The sequence below is a fragment of the Cucumis melo genome, chromosome 4 (genome assembly GCF_025177605.1).
Source record: "Cucumis melo cultivar AY chromosome 4, USDA_Cmelo_AY_1.0, whole genome shotgun sequence".
In the NCBI taxonomy this organism is placed as follows: domain Eukaryota; kingdom Viridiplantae; phylum Streptophyta; class Magnoliopsida; order Cucurbitales; family Cucurbitaceae; genus Cucumis; species Cucumis melo.
In genome coordinates, this window is record NC_066860.1 from 2,850,890 (window position 1) to 2,865,876 (window position 14,987).

General features: G+C 32.2%; 2 protein-coding genes across 2 annotated transcripts; one reads left to right on the top strand and one right to left on the bottom strand.

The window, feature by feature from the left end:
* Positions 1–4,688: 4,688 nt before the first annotated feature.
* On the top strand, positions 4,689–8,019 carry LOC103503759 (receptor-like protein 6). Its single transcript, XM_008468089.3, has one exon. The coding sequence runs from the start codon at positions 4,883–4,885 to the stop codon at positions 7,652–7,654; it is 2,772 nt and encodes a 923-aa protein (XP_008466311.2). The 5' UTR covers positions 4,689–4,882; the 3' UTR covers positions 7,655–8,019.
* Positions 8,020–9,985: 1,966 nt separating this feature from the next.
* LOC103503760 (rust resistance kinase Lr10-like) lies at positions 9,986–11,800 on the bottom strand. Its single transcript, XM_008468090.3, has 3 exons — positions 11,682–11,800; positions 11,425–11,489; positions 9,986–11,333 (listed from the first exon to the last, which is right to left on the bottom strand). Exons 1-3 carry the CDS (start codon positions 11,732–11,734, stop codon positions 10,096–10,098), a joined length of 1,356 nt encoding a protein of 451 aa, XP_008466312.2. The 5' UTR covers positions 11,735–11,800; the 3' UTR covers positions 9,986–10,095.
* Between the last annotated feature and the right edge of the window lie 3,187 nt (positions 11,801–14,987).

The window sequence follows — 14,987 nt, forward strand, 5'->3', positions numbered from 1 at the left end:
TACTTTGAAGCTCTCAACTAGAAAACAGTTTTTTTTTTTCTTTTTCTATCGTTCTTTCTTTAAATATTATGCATTTAAGGGTTAGTTTTAGGAAGTTAGAATTGAATGGGCATTATGAATTTGAAGCGTACAATAGTGTGTATATATATATTTTAAAAGGAAATGGTCAAAAATAAAAAATTGATAAAATATTTACGCTTCGTGAAAAAATCAAGTATAGTGAATTTTGTCTGTTTTTTAGCAGATCTTCATCATTAGGATTAAAACTAATCAAACATTTAATTCTCAAGAAGTATTGAGCCATCAAACAAATTATAAATATATAAAGTTGATGTTGATAATACAAATTTTTCTTCAATTGAAGTATACAACTAACTTTTTGTATGTTACAAATTATCTAAAATGTGCCAACATGATATCATAAGTCTACATGAGCATGACTCGTTCCATATTAAAAGTATATTCTTGTCTTAGCCAATTGGAGTATCAATTTAAGGTTGTGTAGACGCTGCAACCGTTTTACATGTTTGGTAATGCAAGTTCTAACACATGATTGTAGCTTTTTATTTTAGGTTCCATATTTATTTTATTCTTATTTCGTACGAAATTAGGTTATACAAATTTAAGATCGTTTTTTTTTTTACTTGTTTTTACTTTTTTTTTTTTTTCAATCATCTTCTTTTTATTCGATAGTTATTTTCTTTTTCATTTCTCTCATTTTTTTTCATCCAAATTGTTATTGGGTGATAGTTTCTTCCCATATGACTTACAATTTTATGTTAAATATATTTGTATTGTTATTTATTTAGAATTATCTCAAATTGGATGACTTAAAAGCAATCTCCACTACAATTTTTTTAAAATTTATTTTTGATTGATATCTTTGTCATTTAAAATCTTTATTGACTTAAAGCACAAATGTTTTAATTGTTTTCCTTTTTTTTTTTTTTTTGTTTACTTGCCATTGATATATTGTCATGTAATTTTTTTTAATTATTTAGGAATTTGTTGTAATTTTTATTAAAATCTATTTATTAATATTCTTGTTATTTGCTATTAATTAATATGGTAGATATTTCCTAATGTATCATAATACTATTTTGCTTTTGGTAAGATGTAGTTTGGGATTTAAATTATAAAAATTATATATATATATATATATATATATATATATATATATATATATATATAACTAAATAACTTCAATTTTAAATGAATTTTTTTATAAATAATTAAATAATATTTAATTCAATTTAGTTTGAATTCGCTAAACACTAATTTTGATTCATATAAGAGTTAATTTTTTAAAAAAATAATTATTTTAAAAGTTACCTCGATCTCAAACGAAAATTAAAAGTTAATCATAAGGATCGAAATTCTTAAATAAAAGCATCTTTAAAACCTTTTCAAAAGTTATTAATCAATGGTTTATTAATTATAACAATTCAAGATTTTATTTCAACTTTTTTTATTATTTATTTATTTTTTCTTGACTTAAAGTGGACTTAGAAGTCTTTAGGTAGTAAAAGTATAAAAGCTAACATGTAGGAAGGAGTGATAGAATATACATATTTTGCTTTGGTTCTATGGTGTAATAATGATCTTGGGTTTAATAACTAATTTGTTTGTTTTTTAATGATTAATAATGAAGAGTGTGTTTAAATTGTTTATATATATATATATATGTGTGTGTGTTAATTTTCATAAATGGAACGAAACAAAAAATATTTATACATGTGTAGTAGAAAAAGCAGAAGTCCATGAAGTCGATACAATGTTTTTATAATCTTCAGATTTGTCTTTGAATATTACAGACGATCCGTCAATTTTTTTTTTTCTTTTTGAGATTTATTCATTTTCTCTTTTAGATTTTCTTTTCTTTTATTTTTATATTTAAATCTCATATTTCATATTCATCGTTTTCGATAAGGTTGTTTGAAACCTATTTTATCTTTCTCATATTCAAAAATATTAAGATAATTTAAATATCATTTTGACATGATATAAGCCATCGATTACCATTGTTAACATGATCATTTAAATTTGAAGTCATTTTTCCAGCGTTTAAAAAGAACTATACAATCGTGTTGATATGATCTAAACGACTACTTACCATAGTTTAACACGATCATTAGTGATAAATTTGAAGCCATTTTTTCATTGTTTAAAAAGAACTGCACGATCATTTAGAAGAAGATTACTCACGTGCCCATGTGACCAATTAATCGCGTATTAACACAGTATTTTTTGTATTTAATTCCAATTGTGGACATGTGAGTTTTCTTCTATTTTTTAAATTGTTCTATAAAGTGTAAATACTTTACCGATTTATTGTATTTTTGAACAACCTCTCTCTCTATATATAAATCATTTTTATTTAAACAATTTTTTAATACATACTTTGAAATAAGATAATCGTCAAATACTTTAATTTATTTTCAAATTGACTTATTGTAAAAATTAATTTAACATTTTAAAAATTAAATCAAATACACCGTAAGTATATTATTTTTCTTAATTATATTATTTTTCTTAATTATGAGAGAAATATCTTTATATATATATATATATATATTATAAAGAGTGTGAGGTCTCTTGATTTTTTCAGACGTATAACTCTCAATACAATTATCTATATTGTTTTAAGTATAAGTGTTCGATTCTTAGTCAAACATAAAAACTATTTTTTTAGTTATCAAAACTTAACTTGGTTTTTGAAAACATTAATAAAATGTAGATAACAAAACAAGAAATTCAGTTACGTCAATTAATCTATTCAGAAAGACCAATCGATTGGTCTTCCCTTCAATCATATTATATATATATATATATATATATATAAAAGAGGAAGAGAGAAGTTGGTCTCAACGTGAAGGTAGACTAGATGGGGCGAGTGACCCATTTTCTTCGCCTACTCTTCATTGCATCTCCCCACTATTTTTAACTCCTTTTGCGACTTTCATCTTAGACCAAAAACTTCTCATGAGATCCAAATTGACTTACAAAAATTTACATCTCAATTTAACTTTATGACTCTAATTAATCCTATGATTTAGGGAAATTAATGGATGGGTCTTTTTTATTTTTGTCAAAAAGATTTTTGATAAAAATACGTGGCAACACATAACATCTTCTTTTATACTTTTCAAATTGTCTATGGTATAGTCATATAACAAGTATATTGCATTTTTGTCCGTAATTGATACATCATACTTGTTATAGCGTGTATCAATTATGAGATTCCAACCAAGCAAATTCAAGAGAGGAATATGGTGCACTTAATTTTTTTTTTTTTTATGATAACTTCAAATTTGAATATTCGACGTTTTAACTTAAGTGATGATATCTTTTACCATTTTGTAATCTTAAATTTTTTTTCCATTTATCCAAAAAACCCTTTGGGACCGTTTGGAGGAATAGTTAGGTTATGAGGAGTCAGAGTTCTGATAAACCTAAGATTATGATAAGATGCGTTTGGAGGAAGAATTATGAAAGAAATGTTATGATAAGATGTGTTTAGGGGAAGAGTTAAATAGGTAATGTTATATATATGTTAGATATATTATGATAAAATGAATTAAGAAATGATTGAGGGGATAAAACTAGGGTTATAATAACCTTTTCCGAATAAGGATTGGGTTACCATAACCCGATCCTCCTCTTTGCCCTTTAACTTTACCATTTATATATAATTTTAGCCGATCAGTTTGTAGTAAAATTGTGAAGAAAAGTCGATCGATAGATATTTTCAAATAACAAAACGATAAGACCACCAAATGGTCCTCAAAGCCAATTGTTTTCCATTCTCATTTATTTACTATATATCATTTATAAATTAGGAACTAAACCAATAGTACAAAACAAACATCAATCAATCTGTTTGTAATTTATTTATTAATATTTTTGTTATTTGCTATTAATATATGTTGTCAATATAATGGTAGATATTTAATAATGTATCCTAATGTAATTTATACTTTCTTTTTTTCTTTTTTTTTTGGTAAAATGTAGTTTGTAGTTTAAATTATAAAAATTATATATATAACTAACTAACTTCAATTTTAAGTGAAAGTGTAAATATCTAGTTCAATTTAGTTTGAATTTACAAATACACAGTCAATTTTTTTTAAAAGCAGAGTTATCGATAATTATTTTAAGAGACATAAACTTCAAACGAAGCCTTAGAACTTAATCACAAGAATTGAAATTCTCAGAAAATTACTTAAATAAAAATACTTTTTAATATTTATATCGCAAAAGGAATGTATAACATTTTTTAAACTTCAAAAGTTATCGATCAATAGTTTATTAATTATAATAATTCAAGCTTTTATTTTAATTTTTTTTTCCTTGAGTTAGAAGTCTTTAGGTAATAAAGTATAAAAGCTAACAAATAATTTATTTTTTCTTTTTTAATTTGGAAAATACCGTAATTATAAACAATTGGTTTAAATACTACTTGATATTTTTACTTTAGACTAAGGATGATCATGACACACCAAAAAATCAAGTTGATCAACTGATATAATTCGATTGATTCAGCATGTGTTTAGGTAGAAAAGCGAGTTTGAATCGAAGTAAACCATTCAAACATCGTGATACAATCCAAACATAAATAATTGATATTGGTCAAGAAAAAACATGAAATTGACCAATACAGTATTTGTTTTCCCACTTCATTTGTACAAAGCTGAGAAAATTTGAATGAGAAAAAACTTCATTGACATCAACTTTCAAACCATAGAAATCAATCCACAGTATTCCACACATACCCTTTGAATATCCATTCATAAAAAATCCAACTTGCATTCACATAACCCCAAAAATTTCAGAACTTTCTCTAAACCCATAAAAGATATTCATTACCATTACCATTACCACCATGAAAATGAACTTATCATTTTTCGCTCTAGTGTTCTTGCTGTTCTTCATCCACTCCTCATCAGCAGCTAAATGTCAAACTTCAGACAGATCTGCTCTGTTACAGTTCAAGAACACCTTCGTTTCTGATCCATCTTGCTCAGGCTCACCTCCAATGGTTGCTTCTTGGGGTGAAACAGATGATTGCTGTTCATGGGATGGCGTCGAGTGCAGCAACCAGACCGGAAATGTTATCGGACTTAACCTTGCCGGCGGCTGTCTTTATGGTTCTATTGACTCTAACAACAGCCTCTTTAGACTAGTTCATCTTCAAACACTTATTCTTGCTGACAACAACTTCAATCTCTCTCCAATCCCTTCAGGTATTGGGCAACTTTCTGATTTGAGGCAGCTGGATCTTGGTAATTCTAGGTTTTTTGGACCAATCCCATCAGCAATTTCAAGGTTGTCTAAGTTAGAAAATCTTCGTTTTAGTCGGGTTAATATATCTTCTGCTGTTCCTGATTTTCTTGCAAATATGTCTTCTTTGATGTCTCTTAGCTTAGGAGATTGTGAGTTGAATGGAAATTTTCCTCAGAAAATCTTTCACTTACCAAATTTGCAACTTCTTATAATTCCTTACAATCCAAATCTCTCTGGTACTTTCCCTGAGTTTAACTTTAATAGTTCTCTTCAGAGGATATGGGTTGAACAAAGTTCATTTCATGGTGAAATACCTTCTTCCATTGAAAATCTTAAGTCCTTGACTTCTTTGAAGTTGGGAAATTGTAGTTTTTCTGGGACAGTTCCTGATTCACTCGGTAATATTACTGGACTACAGGAGTTGGAACTTCATTTAAACAACTTTAGTGGTCGAATTCCTTCATCTCTCGAACGCTTAACCGAGATGAATCGTGTGTTTCTTAGCTATAATGAGTTTAGTGATGCAACTTTGTCTTGGGTTGGTAAGCAGAAAAAGCTTGTTTTCTTGGGTCTTTCTGGGATTAGGTTGGGTGGTACTCTTATGCCTTCTCTTGGAAATTTGACTAACATTGAACAGCTACTTTTGGGTGAAAATGAATTAACGGGTGAGATTCCATCTTGGATTGGAAATTTTGCAATGTTAACTGATCTTCATCTGTATGGAAACAAGTTGACTGGTTCAATCCCAAAATCTTTATCTCAACTTACCAATCTGAAGCATCTTTATCTTCAGTATAATTACTTGAATGGGACTGTGGAGTTGAGCATGTTTTTGAAACTCGAGAACCTTACCGAACTTCACCTAACTGCCAATGATTTAGCGGTTATTGACGATCAAGTTGGTAGCCAAAATGTAACTCTTCCAAAGTTCAATCTTTTAGGACTTGGATCCTGCAATTTAACTCACATTCCAACATTTCTTGAGAATCAGAATGAGTTAGAGGTATTAGAACTTGGACAGAACAATATTCAAGGCCAAATACCCAAATGGATGTGGAGCATGAGTAGAGAAAGTTTGAAGGTTTTGAACTTGAGTCACAATGCGCTAACAGGCGTAGAAGAACCTCGAGATGCTCTTCCTTGGGTTAATCTCTATGTCTTGGATCTCTCTAATAACAAGTTAAGAGAATCACTTCCAATTCTACCAGCCATATGTAAACTAAGTTCACTTGTAGCTCTTGATTTGTCAAGCAATCTAATGAGTGGTGTGCTTCCACATTGTATTGGCAATTTCAGTTCTTTGGATATTATGAATTTTAGACAGAACTTGCTTCATGGAACTGTTCCTGATAGCTTCAGAATAGGGAGCAAATTAAGGTTCCTTGATTTCAGTCAGAATCAGTTGGAAGGTCAAGTTCCAAGATCGTTAGCCAATTGCAAGATTCTGGAGATCATCGACTTGAGTGACAATCAGTTTACTGATGGTTTTCCCTATTGGATTGGAACTCTTCCCATGTTAAGACTTCTAATACTTCGGTCGAATCACTTTCATGGGAAAATTGAAGAGCCTGAGACCAATACTGAGTTCCCAATGTTGCGAATCGTCGATTTCTCCTACAACAACTTTTCAGGTAATCTCCCTTTGAGGTATATAACAAATTCAAAAGGAATGGAGACTTTCAACACAACAGCATCAACATATCGAAACACATTTGTAACCTTCTCATTCGACTATGTTTGGGCTCTTGAATTTTTCTATTCCACTACAATAACCATCAAAGGTAATCAAAGAGACTACTCAAGAATCCAAGAGGTTTTTACAAGTATTGATCTCTCGAGCAATAAATTTGAAGGTGAAATATCAAATGTTGTCGAGAATCTACAAGGACTTCAATCTCTCAACCTTTCCCATAACATGCTTACTGGCCCCATCCCACCATCGATGAAAAATATGGCTCGACTTGAATCTTTGGACCTTTCACACAACCAACTCTCAGGACAGATACCTCAACAACTCTCACAGCTTAACTTCCTCGCAATATTTAATGTCTCTTACAACAACCTCTCTGGTCCAATACCACTAGGGAACCAATTTAACAACGTTGACAACAGTTCGTACATCGGGAATGTGGGGTTATGCGGAGATCCATTGTCAAAGAAATGTGGAGATTTGAAGCCACCTTCATCAGACTCTGATGAGGGTGAAGATGAAGGATCTTTTCACATTGGATGGAAGACAGTGTTGATTGGATATGGATGTGGAATGTTGGTTGGAATGATTGGTGGAAACTTCATACTTGCAAGGAAACAAGATTGGTTTGCAAAGACCTTCAAAATTCAAATGCTCAAAAGCTGGGAGGACTCAAGATGAAGGAAATATAGCATTCTTGATGTAATACAAACAATAACATAGGGGACTTGTTTATTACACATGTACAGCCTACTATATATATATATTTATTACATAGAGGATTTACGATTCAATAACATCTTGAGAGGTGGTGAGTTTGATTAACAACTCCCTTCGAACTTTATCCAAGTAAAGAATGCAGTTGATGAAGATCAACTTAGAGTCTCATTGTAGAAAGCAATTGTGTATATAGTGAGTCTCATTGTGTAGCTTGTTACGCCATCGGCTTTTCGAGTTCTTTTAGTATTTTTCTTTATCTTCTAGTTCGGAAGACTTCGAGGGTGTTAATATTATTCGTATAGTTGAGCTTTGAATGCTGTTAATGATGATTGTTATCCTCCAATACCCCATTGATTTTAGGCTGTTAATGAACAGTAATTCCCACCATCTAACAGCTTAGTTTTCCATAAGAAGACTTCTGGGTTTTGAAAATGACTAATGTTACTAAAACCCATTCACCTTTTTTGATCAATTCAGTATAATCCTGCCAATTCTGCTTTAGAATTTAAACTCAATCTTCCCATTCACAATGGTTCCCTACTCATTGGAAGCCTGATGTTAATGTGTTTTGGACTCCTAAGAATGTCATAGGAGAGCTTGAGCGGATTGTTCGTGATCATGCCGGGAAGAATGTTGTTGAGTAGAAAGGGGGAACCAACCTCAATAGAAGCAGAGGCTACTATGGAGGGTTTAACATCTGATTATGAATCTTATTAAAGACATTATTTATCATGTTTTCGAGAAGAGAACAAAGTTGTTCATGACTTTACGGCTTTAGTATTCTTCCAAAAGTGTTTGTCCAAAGAATCTTTACCCATCATCCTTGATGAGTGAGTCAAGTTCAATCCTTAGATGTTTGCTTCTCATCAATTTTATACTTTAGTAATTCCCACCCTTTAGCAACATTTTATAAACAATCTTCCAAATATTACTAAAAGATCTCCCAGTAAATACTAATTAAGAGACCGCATAGGTTTTTGTCAACGATCACGTGTTTTTCTTTTTTTTTATGCAAACGAAAAAATTGTTTTTACCATATCTTTGTCGATAGAATGACGTTTTAACTAAAAGATCCACTTATTTTCGTAAGATTTTTTGTGTTCTTTTCAAGCATACTTATAAAGTAAACAAAATGATAAAGTATCTTTAGTCTTAAATGAGTTTGAATTTTCGTTTTGTTGTTGTTATTGAAGAGGAAGAGCAAGAGAAGCGTCGTAAACAAATAAGAAGAAAGTATCTAATACTTGTGGGTAAGTTTTTAGGAAGGAATGGGGGATAGATTTTGGGTTATTTTATAAAATTTTGGTGGGTTGTGGGGGTGAGAGATTAGCGAGGTGGCTAACATGGTTAGTCGGGAGCCATGGATCCATCGAGCTCGAACCTCTAGACATTGGGAAGAAGAAAAAGACTAAAGCATTGAGCCCCAGCCATCTATTTATGGAAGTTTCGAAAGTTCAACCAATCGACAAATTGAAAAAAATAGGATTTTTTTGGTGTGTCAAAAGACTTTTGAGAAGTTGACAAATGAGTATATGAAAAGTTTGAAATGATCTTTAGTTTTAGAAAAACGTTTATTTTTTAAAATTAATGAAAATTGTCATTTTGCTTATGTCATCATCATGTAAAATTATCACTTTAACCTTAAATAGTAAATACTTTCTTCTACTATTTTCTTTGTTTTGCAAAGTTTTTCTGTTTTTTTTCTTCCTTCCTTTCTGTTTTGCAATCCACCGCAACTATGATTTTAGTAGAAACTTTAAGCTTTATTTTGGCTTTAGGAGAAAATTTCTAACCTTTTTAAGTCTTTCTTTTTCTTAGGTTTCTAAGTTTTATAATTTGTAATTTGATCATGGCCTTTACTCATGCATTCCGGGGAGCCTGAAGTTGAGACACGTGTTATATAGTCATATAGTTGAACAAAGTATCGATGTATATTGACTAAAATCTCTTAATAAAATTACTCATCGCTGTGCGCAGCTCCCCAGACGTAGGCAACATCGACTATTATATTAACCGAATGTTTAATTGATTATCTCACATTATTTTTCACAAGTTATTTAAAAAATATAAAACATGTCTATGAAATTTGAAATTTGTGTAAAAAATATCATACATTTTCAAAATTTCTGAAAATATCCTTGGACTCTCAAAAGGAGTTCAAAAATAATCTTATAGTCGGCTTTGAACAAAACCGTTAAATGTTTTATTTTAAAAATACCCCTAAATTTAAAAATGAAAAAGTTCAAAATACTCCAATTTTTACTTAAAAAATTAAAAGTAAAAAATAAAATCTCACAAAATTCTACCTTCGTGATTTACATTCAAAACTTACTGTGGTTATTTTCTAATGTCATTTTCTTTATATAATTTAACCAAAAATAAAATAAAATGATTTAACTTTTTCATGTTCTCGACGCAGCCTTATACCAAATTGGAAGAGTTCCTTTACTGTTCGAATTGCTCGAAGTTGAACCAAAGCTCATTTGCTCGGAATCCATGGCAACGGTGACGGCGCTGCTATCCGTCAAAATCGGAAACATATACTGAAACGGCTTCGGCGGCGGCATTATCTCAACGCTTCCCTCCAACATTCTCACCACCGCACTCATCGGCGGCCGATCCTCCGGCGAATCCTGTACGCACCAAAGAGCCACCGCACACATTCTCTCAACCCTCATTTTCCTCTCTCCATCTTCTTCAACATCGTAGTCGCTGCTCATATTCACTAATTCCCCCTTCTCAAACCTCTCCCATACCTGAATCGGAAACCAATCGATGCTCCCCAACGGACTGACGGCGGCGTTTTTTCTCCTTCCCACCATCTCAAACAATACCATTCCAAAACTGTACACATCGCACTTGTAAGTCACCGGAAAATTGAATCGCAAAAGCTCCGGCGCCGAATATCCCGGCGTTCCTCTATACTCTGTGAGAGAATCATGCGTATTGTCTTTGTTGCAGAGATTTGCAAGTCCGAAATCGCCAATTTTCGGTGAGAAATTTTCATCTAATAGAATATTCCCAGGTTTGATATCGTAATGGATGATTTTCCTCTCGCATTCTTCGTGCAGATAAGCGATTCCTCTACCGGTTCCGATCGCGATTTCAAGCAATTTCTCCCAATCGAGTTCGTTCTTGATTTTCCCGTACAAGAATCTGTCGAGCGATCCGTTCTCCATGAACTCCAAAACCAGCGCGCTCATGGATTCATCGTAACAGAATCCGTACAGCCTAAGAAGATTTCGATGGCGAGTTCTTCCGATTGTTTCGATTTCCGCCATGAATTGATTTTCGGCCTTTTTGTTGGAGTTTTTCTTGAGAACTTTCACTGCGATCTTCAATCCGTTTGGGAACTGGCCTTTGTAAACATCGCCGAAACCGCCAGAACCTAGCCGTGTTGAGTAATTGTTAGTGAAGGCATTGAGTTGCTGAGCAGTGAATCTAATCGGACTTTCTTCAGCGATTCCTCGGAGGATTATCTCCATTTTCGGTGCATCAACTCCCCTAATCTCTGCCGGTGCCGGAGTGGATGTGTTTCTCCATTTTCTTACGACATCCGGTACAAGTTTTTTGGCAAATTTGTAAGAGAAAATAGCAATCGCGATGAGAGTGAGCAATCCAACCACAGAACCAACAACGGCTACATGCCAAATTGTTCAAAATTTAGGTTTAAGTTAGATTTCTTAGCTTCTAAATGTTAAGACTAAATTAGAGAGATCATCAACACTTACAGAAGGCGACAACGATTGACGTTGGATTTCCGCCGCCGCCTCCCTGCGCCGATGAAGTGGAGAATCTGAGAGAAAATTTTGATTAATTAGGGTTTTACATAAAATCAAAAACATAAACCCTCCCATTCGACGCAAGAAAACCGAAAAGAAAAAACTTTACGTGATTTGAAATCCCATAAATAATTTTAAATTAATCATGTTGTTGGGAGATTTGAAAAAGATCGAAATTAAGATTATGAGATAGAAAGTGGTGTTACTGGGAAAGTAGGATTGGTATTCCGATGAACCCTGCGGCCGCCATTGAAGGCATTTGGAGAGAGTTTGGAGGACAAAATGATAAGAAGAGAGGGGTTGGAGTATTTGGATTTCCATGAAAGATATGTTCTGAAATTTGAAGTAATTGATGACAGAAATAGGAAGGCGTCGAATAATATTATTCTAAGTTTGACTTTTCTAGGCCATGCCTAAATTAAAGATTGGAGGCTACTACACAAGACTTGACTAAATACATACCTTTTTCGTGCAAACACGGTTACCCAAGCCCGCTCGGACAGCGGTGGCATGCTTGTGGTGAAGGATTATACTATTACCACTAACTTAATTTGATATCTCTTTTGAATCTTTGAGAATATATATCAACTTCTATCCACGTGGGACAACCATTTCCAACCGTCTTTCATCGAAGTTGGTTATAGTGAAGATCAAGAAGGAATGCAGCGTAGCCAAAGTTGCTCAGAGGAGATCAAAGAAGAGAGAAAAGAGGAAAATAAAAAGAATTTGAAGGATATAAAGTATATAATTAAGTTGACTAATATACCTAACATAAAGTATATAAAGTATACAAGTGATGTATCAAAACTACCGTTCATATAATGTAATTATAAGTCAACAAGTAGTTGCACATTTGCTGTTATTCATAGACTTTGACCGATTCATCAAATATAAACTATGGAAGTTATAGGTGAATATCATCATTTAATAAAAATTGAACGATGGCTACCCTAATTAATTTTCTACGAGTTTACTTGAAACCCAAATGTTGTAAAGTCAGATCAGTTGTCTTATAAGATTAGTTGAGCGGCATATAAGTTGGTTCGAACACCATAATGGAATAATAAAATAAACTTTTGGCTCAATGGGTCGTAAAATTTTGTTCGTTAGTTAATTTCTTTTTCTTTTCATTTTATTTCTTTCTTAAATGGATAACATAAAAATGTGTCCAAATGAGATTTGAACATAACATCAACAAAAACACCTTTTTACAGACACCAAAATGGAAAGAAAACACATACACACAAACACACTCTCCACAGGTACCTTTTTTTTCAAGCAACAATAGTAATATACACAAGTTTTATGAGAATCAAATCAAGAGCTAGTTGAAGTAATCTCCCTGTACCATTGAGAATTGGTCTCGAACGTACTTGTCGAAAAATCCAAACCAGTACTAGTATTGTTGGTTTGTTGCAAACTTGTATTGAGCTCTACCCGAATTTAGCTATCTTCTTTTTCACCAACTATGCCATAACCAACAACTTACTCTATCAATTCACCCTTTCTACATGCATTCCATATAGTCTCCGGAAACAAACGATTACTCTGGAAATCGGTCTCATATTATTCTTTCTTCCAATCATCTAAAATAACACCCTTCCAAAACTATAGACATCAAACTTGTGTGTTATCGGAAAGTTAGTCGATGTAAACTTCAGTCCCGAGTATCCTGGACTGCCCCTCCTATAGCCATTTGTTATAGGCATATTATGGCTCATTGGGTCCATCTTCGTATCCTTAAAATTACCAACTTTAGGACACAAGTTAGCATCTAGGAAAATGTTAGCAGGCCTACATGCAGGTAAGCGAGACCTCGAGCAGTCCCGATCGCTATATCATGCATGCAACTTTCTCCGCTCAATGTCTTGCTGTTTTCTATCAAACAAACACTTATCCAAGGATCCATTTTGCATGTATTCAATGACAAGTGCAATGATGTTGGATGAAGAGCAATGTTCATAACAAAATCCATAAAGCCTAACCAAATTTATATGATAAATTCTAGAAATTGATCCAACCTCAACCACGAATTGCTTCTCTACTTCATTCAGCTTTTTGTGTAAGTTTATGATATCATTCAAAAGCTTGACTACAATGTTTAACCCATTAGGCAACTCCCCCTTTGAAAACCTCACCAAAACCTCCATAATCAAACTTTGTGGAGTAGTTGTTTTGTAATAAGTCACAAAGTTGCATGCTGAGAAGTGAATCTCACTGGTTCTCCATTGTTGAGGCATCAGCTTCCAATAGAATTTCAGAAGCCACGTAAGGTGGAGGGGGAAGGTGCATTTTTGTTGCACACTTTTCTTGCAAATTTACGAGCAGTAAAGCAAATACTTGCAAGAACTACCAAGAAAACCACCAGACCTATCGCAACTGTATACTATTAAAAAAAAAGTTCATCAAATGGTGAGTTGTATAAGTTTGGATGTATGCAAGAGCTAGAAGTGTATTTGGATAAAGACAAGAAACAAGGGAAATTTGTACAGATGGGCCCTATGAAAAATGGCTCTCAAGGTTTAAAAAAACTCTCGAAAAATGGCATCGGCCGCGTGTGAAGAGCTCCCATTTAGTATTGTTCCTTCCTCTGCTCGCTGGTCCTTCCTCTTGTTCCTCGTCGGACTGAAAAACATTTACATATTTTGTACTCTCGAGAGCAAGAACAAAAAGCAACTATGCATATGTTATGCATTTGTACCTGATACATATGTAACAAAATCACGTTTACTCACTAAAAACTTAATAGATCAATAGAAATAAAAAAGGATCTCGTTTGATTACTTTTGGTGTTATTTACTTGGGTTATGCATTTGTATTGACGCATAAGACACGTATCTAAATTTGTAATGAAATAATCCAATCCGATTGATCTCAATATGTTGCGCCTGAAAATTAGGTTTTATCGTTATCGTTACTGTTATGGTTAATTATTATTGTTACTTTTGCCATTGAAAATTTATCAATCTTGACATTTTTATTGTTACTTTTGCCGCTCAAAATTTATCAATCTTGTCATATTTATTGTTTTTGTTATTGCTTGAACCTTAATTACAAGTAACATAAAAGTAAATCTTCCCAAAAATTTATAATTTTAAGTAAATGCAATCAAAAGCAATTTAATTATATTTATAATTAAAATTCATTACAATTGATCTATCAATATAATTTTTTTACGATTACATTATGGTCGGTAAACATGGCCTAAGTTGTTTCAGCAGTCTCCACTAATGATTACAAAAGGAAATAGTTAAAAGAAACCTTAATTTTAAAATCTAAGAAACATTTTGAAACATTTGTGTTTTAGTAGTAATTACTAATTAAATCTAAGTAATATATGCAAATGATAACCGACCACAAGGACATAATAGTCATTTTAATAAAATAAGAGATAAATTTTACTATATTTGTAAATATTTTAAATATTTTACTATTTTTTAGAATGACCCAAAAATTAATATAATTTTTTTATTTAGTATAATTTTTAGGGATCTTTTAAAAATATAATATAA

Bases quoted from the DNA above. Each gene is read 5' to 3' on its own strand.
- LOC103503759 (XM_008468089.3), top strand. From the start codon at position 4,883: ATGAAAATGAACTTATCATTTTTCGCTCTAGTGTTCTTGCTGTTCTTC.
- LOC103503760 (XM_008468090.3), bottom strand. From the start codon at position 11,734: ATGCCTTCAATGGCGGCCGCAGGGTTCATCGGAATACCAATCCTACTT. The intron at 11,490-11,681 runs GTAACACCACTT...ATTTTCTCTCAG, and splicing joins ATACCAATCCTACTTTCCCA to ATTCTCCACTTCATCGGCGC. The intron at 11,334-11,424 runs GTAAGTGTTGAT...TTTGGCATGTAG, and splicing joins GTCAATCGTTGTCGCCTTCT to CCGTTGTTGGTTCTGTGGTT.